Source organism: Felis catus, chromosome B4 (genome assembly GCF_018350175.1).
Source record: "Felis catus isolate Fca126 chromosome B4, F.catus_Fca126_mat1.0, whole genome shotgun sequence".
In the NCBI taxonomy this organism is placed as follows: Eukaryota; Metazoa; Chordata; class Mammalia; order Carnivora; family Felidae; genus Felis; species Felis catus.
The window spans coordinates 99135980-99154987 of NC_058374.1; the positions used below are offsets into that span (position 1 = coordinate 99135980).

A 19008-nucleotide genomic window follows, 5' to 3' on the forward strand; every position below is an offset into this window, starting at 1 on the left:
GATATTCTCCAAGCTTTTAAAATAACGCTAGATATTTCTGAAAACAGTAGTGACAATTATACAACACTGTGAATGTAACTGCCACTGAATTTTACACTAAAAATGATTAAAATGGTAAAGATTATGTTAATGTCTATTTTGTGACAAAAAAAATTAAAAATAAAATAAAATAATGCCTGACACATAGAAAGGATTTTTTGAAATAAACTAAAAATAGAATTTACTACTCTGCATTATAATTATTTGATGACTTGTCTGTATCACCTTTAACTAAACCTTCATGTGGATAGATGACATATTTGGCTTGTTCAGCATTTGTAGCTCTAATACCTATCGTAGACTCAGACACCATAGGAGGTCCTAAAGAAATACTTACTACTGAGTGTGGTGTCCAGCTCAATAGAATGGGTTACCTAAGAGACAGTGACTTCCTCGTTAGTGTAATTATTTAAGCAGAGGTATAATGATTACCTACTAATGATGTGTCAAAGCACATGTCCAATACATGGGATGAGTATTAAGTGTCTAAAATTTCTTCCTAATTTAAGATTGCATTATGTATCTTGTGCTTTAATATAGCAATTTTTGTAAACAGTACCAACACAATAAAGGAATTCCATCTTTTACTACTGGCCACCTTCACCCCTAAAATAGGCTCTGGTCGTATGAAAACACTATTAGCCTTTCCAGACCTCCTAGTATATTTACATGCTTTTTGCCTTTGTTCAGAATGTGCTCTGTCACCTGTATGCTTGATGTCACATTCTCTAAAAAGGATTCCATGGTCTTCAAAAAGGGTGTTAGTTGTCCCATACATGCTGCATTAGCATTTTGGTTTTGTTTTTATCACATGATACAAGAGTTACCACTTTGCTAGTTCTCTTAAACTGCAGGCTATTTGGAAGCAGAGTCTGGGTCTTTTTCAACTATTTAACACACTGCCTGGTACTAAATATTTATTAAAAGCATAATCGCATGAATGAAACCATCTTGTGAGGTCTGCTGCTTTCAATTGTGTACATCATAATTTTTTAAAGCACACTTTTTTAAGGTATTTTTTCACCAACCAGTCAAATGCTTTCTTTGTGGCAAAATTCTATCCCATGTGGGCGATTTCAAATATCACCCTTTGATGCTATTGAACACAATATGTTACATGCAAATGTGTACCCCAAAACAAACACGTGCTTTTATTATGTGCTTAGAACTTACATTCTTGAAAGCAAATTTTCTTGAGCAAAATGTTTGGAGGTGAAGGGACACGGCCAAAATCTGCTAAGACACTAACCATTCTGTCTGAAAGAAAGAAATGAAAACAAGAAATGAGTTCTTACCTACTACTGTGAACAAGACAATTTGGCAGAGATGATGAATACTGATATTCCAAGCTGTCAATACAGTGTGAGTGAGGAGAAATGAAAGTACTTTAACCTTATGAGAATTTGATGATTCCTAGTCTATGCCCTAAAAGCTGAGCATTCCACTTTTCCATATAATCTGTGGTTCCCACAAAAGATTATTAAAACACAGAGAGGGGGGGGGCACTTGGGTGGCTCGGTGGGTTAAGCGCCTGACTCCAGTTCTGCTCAGGTCATGATGTCCATTTGTGAGTTCAAGCCCCATGGGGCTCCCTGCTGACTGCACATTGACGGCTTGGGGTTCTCTCTCTCTCTCCCCTCTCTGTAAGAACCCCTACCCCACGAGCACTCTCTCTCTCCCAAAATAAATTTTTGAAAAGAAAAAAAAAAAAAAAACACGGAGAGAAAATCTCAATGAGGAAGTCCACCTTAAAGAGGAAATACTTTTGTCCAGGAGGAAAATAAAGGGCGCGTCCTGCACTACACTTCCAACTCCACAGACAAGAATGGAAGAAAAAGATTAACTGCATTTTCATCTGTATCACGAAAGCTCACTTCCCCTTGCATAATTAGAAGGTTCCTCCGACGTGTTCGTTATTCAGCAATTGCCAATCGGTATGCAGATGGCTCATTAATAAACGATGACACATCATCTGGTGTCAGAAATCAGCTCTGGATAATATTCAGCCACATCAGTTTCCTGAAAAGCCTGCATTCATTTAACTCAAGCCTCTTCGGTTAGTTCAGCAGACAGCCCTGACGAGCTTCTCCACCCCGCACCTCTTCCGTCCCCGCTTCTCCCTCGGCTCCCAAGAGAGGCGGACCCGCCTGGCCGCGCGCCCACGTAGACTGGCTGGTCACCAGGGCGGGCCGGCGCGTGCGCACTGGCCTGTCTGCAGCGGGCGGACAATGGACGCCCCTAGGACCTTAGCGCCCGAGCGGTCCGCCCAATCGCTTCCTCGGATGGGAGGGGTTCTTTTGAAGCTGTGGCTGTGTGAACTCTGGGTGCTGCTGCCGGATTCCGGTGTGAACATGAAACTTTTGCCTCACGAAGAGGAAGTACATTTTATCAATGAATACGTGAACCTCCACAATGAGCTCCGGGGCAACGTCTCCCCCGGAGGGTCTAACTTGCGCTTCATGGTGAGGCTCTAAGGCGGTTGTCCGAACCGCCCACAACCTCCTTGTCACGACGCCTCTGCTCGGCCTCGGAAACCCGGGCCACTGCTTCACTGAGGCCTACGGATGGCGGGGAACTGCACGTCACTGTGGGTTTAAAATACGCTTGAAGTGATTACACTCGAGAAATAGAAACCACTGCGTGACACACAGTTATCAAGATTTTGCAGGGAGCTGGGCTCTGTAGAGGCACTCACCTAAGGGGATGTCTCAGTCACCTCGTCCTAGTCCTGGCCCTAATTTTGCCTTCCTTGAACAATGTTATTCTTGCTTCTTTCCCCCTCTTATTTCTATTTTACATCTCATCAACTGTTTCTCTTGCCTCCCGTCTTCGTGATTGTCATTAGAAATGGCTGCAAAATTTATTGGACAAATATTCTTTGACCAGGCAATTAGGAGCTTCCAACTTATATTATAAATGATATCACAAGGACTGTTTCTCTAGACATAAGTCTTTTCTTCCTTCTGGGTTAGTTCCTTACACAAGTTCGAGAAAGGGGATAAATAGATGAAGGATATGATATTTTTATTTATATGATATACAGCAATTGCTATTTGAAGGGCTGCGCCAAATTAAGTAAATACCAGCAATGTGTTATAACTTATTTGCACACAGTCATGGGAAGCAATGACCGAAATGCTTACAAACTTCAAGTTGAGAGTTAGACTTACTGGATTCAAATCCAGGCTCCACAATTTACTGGCAATAAGTAGCTGTAAGTCAACTACTTAATTTTTGTTTGTTTGTTTGTTTTACTTCTTTTGTGAATTAGAGACAGTAATAATAATACATCACTCGTGGAATTATTGTGAAAATTAAGTGAAATGATACTTAAAACACAGAATAGTGACTAGTATGTAGTAAGCTTGTGATGTGTAAACAGTATGCAAAATAAGACAGGAGGAGGATAGTTCTTGGAGCATTGTTTGCAAATGGAAAACTAAAGGGCCATTAATAGTGGAATGGTAACATTTATTATATGCTATCCATACTACAGAATAGAATGTAGAGTTTGTAAAACAGGTGGATCGAGCTGTGCTAAAATGGAAAAATCTAAAAGAAAACTGCCAAGTTGTAGGCCAGTTATATTGTGTATAGTATGATTACAATAGTGCAAAGAAAGAAAATCGCACAATACCTACCTGAAACATCCACACTTGTATCTTATATTTGAATATGTTTGTACGTGTATGTATATAGACATAGAGAAATGTATGCATAAGCAATTTTTTTAACAACTGTTACCTTTGGGGAGGAATGTTGGGGGTGGGAAGTATTCTAAAGGCATGATTTATTTTCTATATTTTCTATATTTATGTATAATCTATGAAATTAAGAAAACTCTAAGGAAATCTTAGTATTGGTTTTCAGAAATGTTTATTTTCAGATATACTATAACATGTGTACAAAGCATTTTGATTTTACAACTATTTTGCTGATTTATCTGTGGGTGCTGTTTTTGTTCTTGTCCTTAATCAACCGCTGAATTTAATGAGTCTCTAAATAATGATAAAATTACACATTTCTGCATATTTCCAGGGCTAGCCAGGAAACAGTATCTTGTGATATTTTCTTACATTTCTGGGACTATCCATAAAACTTTACACTTGCCTCTTTTATAATATTTACCAAGTACCGCTATGTGTTAAAATCTTATCTATAAAATATAGAAGAGAAAATTTATGCCAGACTTTGTATTTTATTTCTCACATTACAATAGTTTGCATATACTCAGTATTCAATAAATAGTTCTTAGATAAATATTTTAAATTATTGGGGCGCCTGGGTGGCGCAGTCGGTTAAGCGTCCGACTTCAGCCACGTCACGATCTCGTGGTCCGTGAGTTCGAGCCCCCACGTCAGGCTCTGGGCTGATGGCTCAGAGCCTGGAGCCTGTTTCCGATTCTGTGGCTCCCTCTCTCTGCCCCTCCCCCGTTCATGCTCTGTCTCTCTCTGTCCCAAAAATAAATAAACGTTGAAAAAAAAATTTTTTTTAAATATTTTAAATTATTGTATTACTATGTATAAAAGGAATGAGATTAAAAGTATATATTCTGAATAGACTACATGTAAGAGTATTATAACCATTTGCATCATCTTAAAATCTGATTTTTTAATTACAAATATATGGGTAGTCCTTTCCCTCAAGAAATAGTTATTTCATTTATGATTAACTCAAAAGCATTTTCCCCCATAGAAATTCCACAAACCAGACCCATAAGCACAAAGTTAGTATTGTTTCCTTAAATCTAATATGAGAACTCTAGGAAAATAATTTAGAGAACAACAACAAAAAATGCTCATTATTATTTTGTTTTCTTTGATTTTTGCATTTTTTTTCAGACTTGGGATGTAGCTTTGTCACGGACTGCTAGAGCATGGGGGAAAAAATGTTTGCGTGAGCATAATCCTCATTTAGAAGAACTAAACATGGCCCATCCTAAATTTAATGGTATTGGTGAAAATATGTGGATTGGCCCCGAAAATGAATTTACCGCAAGTATTGCTATCAGAAGTTGGTATGAAGAGAAGAAAAGGTACCATATTGAAAATGACAGTTGCTCTAGTGACTGTTCTAATTATAAACAGGTATCTAATTTTTATATTAATTCAATAGACTCCTTAATTGCTTTACTACTGAGTTTTTATTATGTTTAATTTTATAAATTAACCCAAATGGTAAGTTACTTCTAATAGAATCAAAATTCTAATCATTCCTAGATCTTCAAAATGTCTATAATTCCATCTATTACATGAACCATACAGTTAAAACATTTCTTTAAATGTGGTAAATCTCATCTCCATACCCAAAAATGAAAGGTACTTTTCTAAAAGCAATACGTACTGGAAAAGGATGAAACAGGAAATAAAAATTATTTTTAAATTATTGCCTATAAACATAAGTAAAAGACTTGATTATTTTGCACAGATCAGTATACATACTGCTGTATAACTGATTGATTAAAGCATGTTAAGTACCAATTAATAGCATTATTTTCCTGTCTCCTGTCTAACAATCCACATTTACACTTTATGCTCCAAGAATACTAAACTACTTGTTATTTCCTCTACACTTATTATTTTGCATATCACATTATTTATAATCATCTTTTTATATATGATACTACACTAAGTACAGAGACCTTGTCTTATCCACATGTCATGGACAACATTATTTTGGTCTTCAATAAATATTTGTACCAGGAATCAAGAAATTATTAGATGAACTTCCAAGCTGATTTAAGAGATTATTATTTTTTAATCAATAAGATCTGATGTCATGTTTTATGCAGAACTTAAAATCTTATGACTTTAAGACATGAACTCATGTCTTTATGTTCCATCAAATGAATCATGTTTTAAAAGATGTTTGACTGTTCTTTCTTCTTCTAGAAAGTTATAGTGGTTCTCCATTGTCTTACTCGTATCAAAGCCAGACTCCTTAATATGATTTTAATAATCCCAGTAAATTAATCATGTCTACTCCATGATCTACTCCTCTGTTATATTTTACTCTTTATTTCTGGTATCATAGACATTTTTGTTTCTTTTATCTTACCTACTTAACTCCATTTCAAATGGTGCAGACATTCTATTCTCTATTCTTTTAATGTATCACTATTTCTTTAAGAATCACACTTTTAAAACCACTAAGACTTGGGATAAAAAGGAAAGGAAACCAGAAACTGTTTCTTCCACAGAGGTTAACAAGACCAAACACTTTCTTGTTATGTGGAAGTTGTGTGGAAGTATTAGAAATACTAAAGTCATACAGAGAATTTCTGGAACATCTTTAATCGTTCTCATATTTTCATTCCAATTCAAGACCTTTTGTCCTTTTATAGAAACCTGCTCTTTTATTCATTTGTTTTGCACTGCAGGCCCAGACTATTTTATTTCATAATAGAATTTCCTCAACAAAAGAATAGAGAAATGCTGACTGCATTCAATTACTCTCTACTCTTGTATAGCTTTTCCTTTCCTTCTATAATCTTGATGTTTCGGTTTTTTTTCCTTTCTATGCACAACTTCCAGTCTTCCAAAACGTTATCTCCTCCTTTTCCCTCTTCCTATCTGCCATAACCCAGAACTCTCAGATTCAACAGGAGTTTGAAAATTGATTCAGCATGTGTGCCTTCCTTTGACTCTAAACCATTCTGGATCAGTATTTCTCAAACTCTTTATCCTAAGTTTACAGTGGTAGAACCTATTAAAGGTTTCTCCAAGTACAGTCTGGGAAATGCTTCCCTGAATCTGTGATAATTCTCTACCTGGATCCCAACTATCAACAATAGCCAAAGTATGGAAAAAGCCCAAATGTCCATTGACTGATGAATGGATAAAGAAGATATGGCATATATATATACAATGGAATATTACTCAGTGATCAAAAAGAATGAAATTTTGCCATTTGCAACAACATGGATGGAATTAGAGTATATTATGATAAGCAAAATAAATCAGTCAGTGAAAGATAAATATCATATGATTTCCCTCATATGTGGAATTTAAGAAACAAAACAGATGAACATAGGGGAAGGGAAGCAAAAATAAGATAAAAACAGAGAGGGAGGCAAACCATCAGAGACTCAAATATAGAGAACAAACTGAGGGTTGCTAGTGGGATAATGGGTGGGGGATGGGCTAAATGGGTGATGGGCATTAAGGAGGGCACTTGTTGGGATGAGCACTGGGTGTTATATGTAAGTGATGAATCACTAAATTCTATTCCTGAAATCATTATTACGTTGTATGTTAACTAACTTGGATTTAAATTAAAAGAAATTTCTACCTGCATCCAAATGAAGAATAGTTCATATTCCTTAAAATGCTTGGTTAAAGGTTCTTTGTAAATTGAATATATTATTGTTTATAATATGGCAGAGTAAATGTTTAGAATCAAATTTTGTTTTCTTTGAAATCTTTATTTTAGCTTGTTTGGAACACATCTTACAAAGTTGGTTGTGCCATTACTAAGTGTGCAAGAGTTGAAAATATTAGATATGCAGCAGTTTTCATTTGCAACTATGCGCCAGGGTAAGTTACTTTAAATTTTAAAAAGAATATTAAACTGGTAACTTTTCAAGGTTAGGTTTTCCTAACTTTCAATATATTCTTCTAAATGTCTTTGTAAACTGTAAAATAATTAAATATAAGATATTGAAGATTTATATTGAAATATTTTCAATTCTATAATGAAATAAGTAATATTTGGGCATATCGATTTAATGTATAAATTAGCCAAGTATTACTTACTAAAAAAATTTTAACATTAGTATTATTTCACAATATCTAGCCTAATGAGCATAGGAATTAAATTATTTTCCAAAATAGTTTATTCCCATATTTGTAATAAAAGTCAAAGGAAAATAAGGTTAGATGTGTATAAATCTAGATTGTGTATAATCTAGATTGTGTATACAATAAATGTATATTGTAAGAGTTGTTTCAGGAGTGCATCAGTTTTGTAACTGAAAGACACTTTTAATTGACCATCCTTTGCAAGTTGTATTATTATTTGAGGCTAGTCTCATTCATATAAAAAATCATAATATCTCAAAGATGTAATAGTACTTTAAAAGTCTCCTAGTAAATCTATCCGTATGAAACTTGAATTCTTTCCACTGACTTACCATGTGATTATTTATCCCACACTTGAATACCTTCCTAAGACAGGAAATAACTACCTTCAAAAATAGCCTTCATCTCTGGAGAGCTTTGTTGGAAATTCTGAAATTTTCTTATAGGTCAAGATGATACTATAAGTAGTATCATTAAAATATCTAACTGAGAAAATATCCTAATCAATAGGTCAAGAAAACAGTAAAATTAGCTATAAGCTAGGATTGAGAAAGAATTTCTGCCAAATAAAATGCTCTGGGACTAAACCAAAAAGAAAAACAAAACAAAACAAAAACAAACAAACATTGATTACTGATTACTGATTGTATTCCTCTGGATAGGGAAAATAACAGAAGTATGATATAAATCAAATTAGATTCAGAAAGTCCCTTCCTGAGAGGAGTTTTACTGACTTTGAACACAGTCATGCAAAACAAGTTCAGGATATAGTCGTTACAAAACCTTTTAGGCTCCCTTTCATTTCTACAGACTGAAAGCATTAGGATGATGTCTATTACATGGAGAAACTTTTGAAAGTTAACTACTCATTGGTATTGAAAATTCAGAGAATTGGGTTCTGACGTGAGGGAAGAAAGAGATTCCTTTGGGCCACTAGTCTTCATTTATGCGCTCAGCAACTCTGTACAAGGCTCTGATCTATCTACCAACAAGACCAAAAAAGGCTGACCATGTTTAGTTTTTAGCCTTGGAAGGAAGACAAACAATAAATAAGTAAACACATAAATAGATAATATTTAATTAGATAATAAAATATGCCATAAAACATAAAGCAAGATCAGCAGATAGGGAATAACCAGTATGCAATACAGATAGGGTAGTTGCAAGACAAAGTAGCGTTTGGTCTAAAGATGACTAAAGAATATTTCAGATAGAAGTAAGAGCATGCACAGAGTCTCTGAGCTGGGAAAGATTTAGCATGTTTGAGAAATGAATAACTGCTTAGAAGTAGGAGTTGAGGTAGAAAGTTAGGTGACAGCTATACCAAATAGTATACCATAAGCCATGTTAAGGATTTTGGAATTTATTCTAAGTAATGGTTAAGCCATTGGAAAGTCTTAAGCACTTGAGTGACATTATCTTATCTATGTTTTGAAAAGAACACTTAAAAAAATTATCCTTGCTGTTGTGTTAAGCATTGAGTATAGGGAAATATGAGTTCAAAGAGGAAAGCAGGTGCCTGGGTGGTTCAGTCCATGAAGTGTCCAACTTCAGCTCAGGTCATGATCTCACAGTTTGTGAGTTCAAGCAAGCACAGAGCCTGCTTCGGGTCCTCTGTCCCCTTCTCTCTCCGCCCCTCCCCCACTTGTGCTTTCTCTCTCTCTCAAAAATAAACATTAAAAAAAAAAGATTGTTTCTATATGACAGGCTATAGACTATGATTGGTTCTTTTCTTTTTAAGTAAGTTCTACACCCAGTGTGGGGCTTAGGCGCATGCTCTATTGACTGAGGTAGTCAGGTGCTCCTAGACTATGGTACTAGGGTTTTAGCATGCACATTGATTTTCTATTGTTGCATAATAAATTAGTACAAATGTAGTGACTTAAAACAGCACCCATTTTTTATCAAATAGTTCTATAGACTGTAAGTTCACGCACAGTGTGGCTGGATTCTCTGCTCAGGGTCTCAAAGACCAAAATCAAGAACTTGGCTGAGTTCTTATCTCTAAAGCTCTAGGGAAGAATCTACTTCAAGCACATTCCAATTGTTAGCAGAATTCAGTTCAATGTGGTTGTAGGACTTGGACCCCATTTACTTCCTGGCTTTCAGCCAGAGGTTGCTCTCAGCTTCTAGAGGCTGCCCACATTTCTTAACACAAAGCTCCCACCATCTTCAAGTCAGCAAAACCTTCCCGTTGTTCAAATCTCTGACTTTTCTTCTGTGACCAGCCAAAGAACACTCTCTGCTTTTAAAGTGCCCAAATGATTGAGTCAGGCACACCTGGATAATTTTCCTATTTTAAGGTCTATTGTGCCATATAACATAAATTATTAATAATGGAAGTAAAGTTTATCATATTCACTGTCCTGGGAATTATGCAAGGCTTGTACACCAAGGGTAAGGGGTCTCGTGGTCCATCTTAGAATTTTACCTACCATAGCATGGAAATTGAGAGGAAAGATCAGTTTCTGGATATATTATGAAGGTGGAGCTAATAATACCAGTTGATGGATTTGACTTTAGGGATAAATGGGATACAATAATCTAAAATGATACCTGTGTCTTTAGTTTGAACAGCTGGATGAATAATGATGCCATTAACTCAGGCAAGAACAGGAAATGTGTTTTATGTTTGGACATATTAGGTAGAAATACAAGTGTGGGAAATGAAATGAATCATGAGAAGTAAAAAGTTCTGTGAAGGACTGGGATAGAATTCAAGTAGAGGCAACTACTGGTATAAAGGCCCTGAGGTAGAAATAAGTTACAGTCTTGAATGAGATCACCTTATGAGAGAGTGAGTATGGGAACTTAATTTAAGGATGAACTCCTAGAGCACTGCAGTATTTCAACTTTAGGCAAAGGAGATAGTGAAGTAGAATGAAGAGAGGCTAACAAGATAAGCGGGAAACCAAAACAGTGCTGGTAAGCGTCCTTGGAAGCCAAGTGAAGAACAGGAGTCAATATGACCAAAGTGGTTAACTGTATGAGATGCCTCTGAAAAAATGAAAAGCATGAGGAAGGAAAGATGACAGTTTCATTTGACAAGATGAAGGTATTTGGGGACCTTAGTAACAGTGGTGAATGCAGGGGTATTCCATAACTCCAGTGGTAAGATGAAGCTACATGGTAGGATTACTCTTCTTTCCACTCACTGTCTGGTAGGCTTCTTTGTCTTGAAATTTCTACCAACCATTTTTCTTTTGATACAAATATTGGCAAGTTTGCCCTGTGAAGGATCTAGGTTAGAACATATATTAGTAAACTCAGTTCAAGTTTTATTTGATATGAACTCAAAATAGGCAGTCATAGCTGTCTTTCTTAAGAATAGTTGGTAGAAAAATCAACCCATCATAGTATTAGGAAATACTAAGTAAAAATGAATATAAGAGAGCCAAACTAAAAATTGAAACATATAGTGGGCTGCATGGTGGATCCCCAAAAGGTAGATCCAGGTCCTAATTCACAGAATTGTCACTATTAACTTACATGGCCAGAGTGAGTATTGTCTTATCTGGCAAAAGATGTGATCAAGATAAGAATCTTGAAAGGAGGAGCTTATCCTAGAATATTCAAGTGGCCCTAAATGCAATCACATATATTCACGTAAGAGAGAGGGAAAGCCAGATTCAGCACTAGATACACGGAAGGAGAAGAAGCAAAGGGATCATGAAGAAGAAGTTCGAGTGACATATCCATAAACCAGGAACTTCTGGAGCCATCAGAAGCTGGAAGAGTCAAGGAAATCTCCCCATGAACCTTTGGAGGGAGCGCAGTCCTGCCAACACCTTGGTTTTGGACTTCAGGCCTCCAGAACTATGAGAATAAATTTCTGTTGTTTTAAACACCCAGTTTATACTAATCTGTTGATGTAGTCACAAGAAACTAATACAGAATGGAAGGATAAAACAGATTTGGCCATAGAGAAAATATAAATCAATGACAACCTTGAAATGTTCTCTCAGAACACAAAGATGAAGAATAAAAGTCAAAATATATATTAAAAAAGAAAGGAAATATATAGGGCAGATAAATCTATATATTGGTGCTCCTAAAGAACAGAGAAGAATAATTGGAATGTATATAATCACCAAAAAATAAAATAAAATAAAATGTTCCTAATCTATAAAAATACTCACATAGGGGTGCTTGGGTGGCTCAGCCAGTTAAGCCTCTGACTCTTGGGGCACCTGGGTTGTTCAGTAGGTTGAGCATCCAACTTCAGCTCAGGTCATGATTTCATGGCTCATGAGTTCAAGCTCCACATGGGGCTCTATGCTGACAGTTCAGAGCCTGGAGCCTGCTTTGGATTCTGTGTGTCTCTCTCTCTGCCCCTCCCAACTTGTACTGTCTGTCTCTCAGAATAAATAAATAAACTTAAAAAAAAAGAACCTCATAAGGTATTAGAAAAAGTGAGCTGAAACAATGTTTACACATACCATTTTCTAGTAATTATTCTTCAGTTCCAAAGATAAGACTCACATATATATTTCTAAATAAAATAAAACAAAGTAAAAACTTTAAAATATTAATTATATTGGCCTTGAACTCAGATATTAGAGTGGGTACAAAGATGACACTGATAATTTAAGCTTAAGTGATAGGTAATTTTATTAACTAGTCTAGGAAAAGATGTAGTGTGGAGAAAAAGGATTTGTTTATTTTTGGACATGTTGCATCTGTAGGTGACTGTAGCATCTCTTATTTAATTAAACATACATTTGTGGTAGATGCACCAAACACTGACTTAGGCAAGAGAATTCCATATTTCTTACATAGTGTTTATCCTAAAAACACTTATTCTCTGTTGGGAAGGAAGTATGTAAAAAGGGGGAGGGAGCAACATTAGCCAAATACATGCACATATTTATATTTTAAATAGAAAGGAGTTGTAAAAATAGGTATGAAATCATAGAAACAATTAGCCTGAATACAGATTTAGAAGCAGTCAGCTTTGGTGCATAGATGATGTATATTAGAGGGGGAAAGAGGTCAATAGGGAAGGTTAGAGATCTGGGCTTGAGGAAAATGACTTGAATCTAATGCTACAAGAGGTAAATGGTAGTGTCCAAAAGTATTCAGTGCAGAAAATTTTCCTTATTTAATAGGTAAGGAAATAGAGTCAGGCAGGTCATGCCATTTTCTTTATTTCATAAACAGCTAGAATACATTTTTCCCAGCCTCCCTGGAAATTTGGTGGGACCACGTGACTGAGCTCTGGCCACTTTCAGACTTAGCCTTTAAAATTTCCTACATGATCCTTCCCACTCTTGAACTTCTGTCATCTGCTCTGGTAGAAGATTCAGTTGTTCTAGAGGGTGGCAGAGCCACAGGATGAAGTACATGAACCAGTGCCCCAGAGGAAAGCTCTCTTTTACCACTGCCAGCACCTATACTTCCGTGCCATGAATTCTGCCTAGCATCACATGGAAATGGTGAGGAAAGTTCAGATGAGTATATAGTTTGAATTTGGAGCTAATAATACCTGCTGATTGATTTAACTTTAAGGGTGAACAGAATAGAATAATCAAGGATGCTATCTATGCCTTTAGTGTGAGCAGCTGGATGAATGGTGATGCCATTAAATCAGATAGGGAAGACTCTCCAATGAGTAGACCTTGAGGGAAGATCAAGTGTTCTGTTTCAGACACAGTAGGTAGACAAATGAATGTGGGAAATGTAAATGAATCATGAGAAGGAGTTAGATGAATGGGTTTCTAAGTAGTAAGAACTGCAGAATTTTCGGTTTTTGCATTAGATCCGTTTTGAGTTGGGGCAGAAATGAGTCGGTTTTACATGAGATCACCTTGTGAGAAAGTAAGTATGGAAAATAGAAGGGAAGAGACTTGAAGACTAAGCCTTACATCAATCATTACAGTATTTCAACTTCAGGCAAAGGAGTTGTCAAAGGAGTTTAAAGAGAATCTAGTGAGGTAAGAAAGAAACTAGAACTGTCCTGGCATTTAAGAAAAAAAGCATTTAGAGTTACTTTCTCATCAGTCTCTTTTTATTATGTATTATGTATGAGGTGGTTCTTTTTCTATGCTTTTCTACACACATCATAATTTATGATTCAATGATATACATACTGTAATCATTTTAGACATTTTGAATAGCAGGTTAAGTACATTAAGTGCAAACAATGCATATAACCATTTGAAGTGATGAGTATATGAAGAGCTAAGATAAGTTCACAAATGTTCAGTGACAACCATATCATATTCAGGGCCTGGATGTAATTTTGAGACACCATAAATGTTAACATGGATTTCAGTTGCAGAGATGTTAAAATATGAAAATATGTGTATATTAGAATTATGAAATACAGTACATCACTGAAAGAAGAGCTCTATAGAACAATATCTATCTTTACTATATATGATTAAAAAGTTATAACATAATATTTTATTCACAGTTAAGTACAATTATTTCATATTTTAAAATATTGTCTGTGAAGCACTAAATTTGATTTTATGAACTATTAATGGTTTATGACTTGCAGTTTGAAAAATAATGCCAATTCAGAACACTATTCTTATATAGATGTTTGGCAGTAAAGGGAAGAAAAATAGGGTCAGTGTGTAAAGTTGGATGAAAGCTGTTTTTTTATAACTTTGGTTGAATTTTTATAAGCTAAAGAAAGCCACCAATTAAAAGAAAGTGGTAGAATATATGAAGGAAGGGGGAGGAATTAAAGAGCAAGTTCTATATGGAAAAAAGCAGGAGGAGAGAATTATAAGAAAAGTAAATGTAGAGAAATCTTAATAGTGAACATTTTTCTTCCTTTCTTGCTCAATGGAGCTCATGAGGGTTAATCTATTTCATTGATCTTTTGCAAGAAAAGATTTCATATTTATTCATACTTTATGATTCTGTTGTTTTCTATTTTATTTTGAGATATTCAATCTTCTGAGTGTTTTTTAGGAGTAGAGGCTGTTATATGTTGCTATTTTTGTTAAGGTATACACATTCCTATATCTTTAATCCTGTTAATATTGAAGATATTTACAGTTATATATTTTCCTCTGATTAGAATTTTTGCTTAACCTTCGTATTTTGTGATATAGCCTCTTTATCATTGCTTTCTGTGGACTGTAATTTTAGGTCATTTTAATAAAATATGTTCAATACTTGATACATAATCATGATAGAAAATTCAAAGCTACCAAGGAGAAAGTAATGTTCCCATTTCTGTCTTCCATTTACTCTACCCAATATTTTATCCTAAAAGATATATTCTGTGCATATACAAAAGTACCTCTATCTTCATGTGTGTGTTTCTGTAACTCAAACTGAAGCACACTACACTTTCTGTGGCATTCTTTAATTTTTTTTTAACTTAGTGATATGTACTTGAAGTCTTTTCATTTGAGTACACAAGGAGTTTCCAGGGTTTTTAAAAAAATATTTTTACAGTGTTTTTGTTTGTTTGTTTGTTTTTGTTTTTATTTAATGGTTGTGCAAAAGTTTATTTAAACAATGCTCTCCCTTTTGTGGATATTTACTCTATTAGCTTTATTTCAAGCAATAATTATGCAAGTAGACATGTAGTTCTCACATGAGTTAGTATCATACTAATATGATTTCATAGTCATGGGATTACTAGGTCAATAAGGATATGTACTTTTAATTTGGATAGATATTATTATCTATTCATCATAGTCACACTGTGTTTCTAAAACAATTTTTATATCAACATATGAGTGTGACTATTTTTCTGTTCCCTTGCTAACATAATACATTTTCAAACATTTTACTATTTACTGCTATAAGTTCAGTATGTTTTAATTTTCACCTCCTATTTTACATGAGTTTAGGTATCCTTTTTGTAAGTTTCAGAAAATTTGGATATCATTTTCTGGGACCTGGCTGTTCCTATACATTCACTATTTTTTTCTTAAGTTCTTGGACTTTTGTTTTCAATTGTAAGAGTGTTTAAATAGCAAGAAAATTTGCTCTTTCATATAATGTCACTTCCAAATATTTTTCCAGTTTGATATTTCATTTTTTACTTTATTTTTAATGCAATTTATTTTTTCCAAAAAGAATTATTTTGTTATTGGAAAAAAACGTATCAATACTTTTTTTCCATGGGTTTTGAGGTGTGAGTCATACTTAGACACGACTTCCCAAAGTATTACTATTCCACATTTTCTTATAGAAATTCTTTATCTTTTTAACTTTTAAATATTTGGTCCACTTTGCCTTTGGACATTATGTAAGCTAGTGTAAGAATTAGTCTCCTGATTAAAATAACTCTAAAGACCAGACAAAACATGTAAGATAATTGCCTTCAGGCATTGCAAAATAACCAGTGCAGGGCTATGATCTTTGCAAATAGAAAAGAACTTAGTGTGAAGCTTCTATTTGCATTGGCTTTCTCTCTGAGAGAATTCTCCAAACCACAGCCAGAGAAACAGAAGCCAAGAAAAGGATATATTGTTTTCTGGGCAAAGTAAATATCAGTGTTTATTGATGTTAAGATGCCTCATATTTAGGGCTAGGATCCCAAAGAGTAGGGGGCTGCAAAGAAGGACCCCAAAGGTCTATAAAAATTGCTTTTGGGTCCTTCAATTCCTAAGCTACACATCTCAAGGCAAGATTCTGGGAAGATTAGGTAGGAACAGTTGCTTGGAAACTGATGGCCTGCACAGACATCGCACAAGCTGAGCAGTGCTGAGAAGACACAGCTGCAGTTTGGGCCCAGCCAAAACCAAGAGATACTGATCAACAGCCTGGGGCCTTACCAAACAGAGCATAAAAATCCAGAAAATATTCATACATTTGATTATATACAAATTTAAAACTCATTTATGGCTAGAGAAATACCATAGGTCTAGCCAAAGAAAAAATAATATACTGGGAAAATATAGTTGTGTAATATATGGCAGAGTTAATCTTCTTAATTTACAAAGAATTCATAACAAAAAAAAAAAAAGAGATACAACCCAGAAGAACAACGTGCAGAAGATATGAACAGGTCATTTACTGGGAAAAAAAATGGTTATTAATCATACAAAAAGATATTCAATCTCACTTATATTGAAGTAATTCAAGTAAAAGCAAAAATGAGTGATGACTTTTCACTCATCCATCTGAGAAGACAGAAAAGCTTAACTGATACTCTGAACGTGTGAGGGGACAATAAATTGGTACAATCTTTCTGGATTTGGCAAAATTACAAAATTTAAAATATGCTTACCTTTTGATCTTGTAATCCCCATATTAGAATTTTATGTTATTAATATCTTCATGAAAATTGGCCAAGATATATATACAAGGATACCCATTCTAGCCTGTTTTAATAGCATAAAACTGCAATAAAACAACTAATGACTCCAGTAATAGCAGACTGAGCAATTAATTTACTCTACATTATTGTGTAGCCTCTGAAACTACTGGTATCTTTATGTACCAATCTCACTTGTTAGATGAAAAAGTAAGATGCAGAACAATAATAAGATTGAGTCTTTTTGTTACAGTAGCTAGCATGATCAGAAACTAGAGTGATTTAGTCAGAGAGAAGTGGAAAATTTCAGTTAGGTGAGTAGCTGTGCTCTACTAGTCATTCAGAGACGCGGGTTGCTCCCATCTTGTTTCTTCACCATTCCCTGACGGCAGAGTCTTTGTCTGCAAATCGAATCCAAGTCACAGATGAGGACTAGCTCGAGCTCAGAGTAAGGGAAAAGAAATATGTTGGTGGCATGACCATCTCTTAAAGCACAGATGGGAAGTGATGTGCATCACTGCTATTTCCATTCCATTGAATATAAAACTGATCACATGACCACATCTGAGCTGCAAAGGAAGTTGGGAAATGTAACAAGGCTAGCCATTAATGTGCCAAGCTAAAATACTGTTATTTTAGTATTTTAAGAGATACTTAGATTGACAGCAATCTATCACAATATATAAGTACTGAGAATTTTTGTGAAAAAAAAAACCCTTATTTCTGATAGGAATCTTAAGAAGCTGTTAAACAGAAGTTACCTTTGGGGAGACATATAGAAAGTGAAGGATGGAGACATTTTCTCCCTTAAGGTTGCCCTTTTCTTCCTCCTTTCCACCATATACTTACAAGTATTATACATGTATTACTTTTACTTATTTATTTACTTTAACATCAACAAAGGATATATCGACTGAGATGGGAGAAGTATTTGAGACATTTTTAGAAAGGGTTTGTAGGTCATTGTATTAAGTAACGAGAGGAAATCGTCAAGGAAGAGTCTCAGAATTATGATTCAGGCATGACTGATATTGCCATTAACTGCAATGGTGAACAGTGAACTTTTAAGGAGGGAAGATGATGGATTCCATCTTGAATATAATGAGTTTGAGTTGGCTGTGAATTACCTACTTTGAGATGTTCAGTAAGCAGGTGGTTATATGGGTCAGAAGCTCATGAGGCGTGGCATAGACAAATATTCGGAGTGCCAAAGTACATACAGTAATTGAAATCATGGGCATAAATGCGATTGCCCGGTGAGAGAGGATAGAGTGAGAAGAGAAGAGGACCTCCAGAATGTCATACCAACATTTAAAGGCAGTTAAAGAGAGAGACAGTGGGAGGGGGAACCTAAGAGTGGCACACAGGCAGGAGAAGAAACAGAAGAGTGTGGTATCACAGGAGGCATGGGGGAAAGAATGTTTTTAGAAGGTAGTAGTAGTAGTCCAAAATTTCTAATTCTAAGAGATCAATTAAAGTAAGGACTTTAAAATATCAAATTAAAAAGAAGTTCATTGATAAACATAATAAATGTAATTCTTTAGAAATATGATCTTTCATGTCAATATTTAAACAGGCTCACATCTTTCCCTCTTTGAAAACAAAGCAAAATAATAACAACAATAAAACAGCCCTCAATTCATTCCAAGCTGGCATCAGTTTCTTCTGCTCCACAGAAATGTTTCTTTTGTGTTTATCAATGTGATATATATTGCATATATGTATGTATATGTATATGTATATGTATATGTATATGTATATGTATATATAAAGATACAAGTTCCTGAGAAGATGGAATGGTATTAAAGAGACTGGCATTAGAAAGGAAGACGGGCAGTTCTTCAGTTGTATTAGAAAGGAAAGAAGAAGGGAATAGGTATATTTGTCATATTTAGTGACGGAAAATTTCTCATGTTCCAAGCTAACGGTTATTATGTGTCA

General features: G+C 35.1%; 1 protein-coding gene across 1 annotated transcript in view; it reads left to right on the forward strand.

Annotated features, from left to right (window-relative positions):
- Positions 1-2223: 2223 nt before the first annotated feature.
- GLIPR1L2 (GLIPR1 like 2) overlaps positions 2224-19008 on the forward strand; it is a 30609-nt gene continuing 13824 nt past the window's right edge. The window contains exons 1-3 of the mRNA XM_019835241.3: positions 2224-2501; positions 4881-5126; positions 7471-7574. Coding sequence (XP_019690800.2) covers positions 2268-2501; positions 4881-5126; positions 7471-7574 — 584 coding nt within the window. The 5' untranslated portion in view covers positions 2224-2267. The remainder of the gene's footprint in view (positions 2502-4880; positions 5127-7470; positions 7575-19008) is intronic.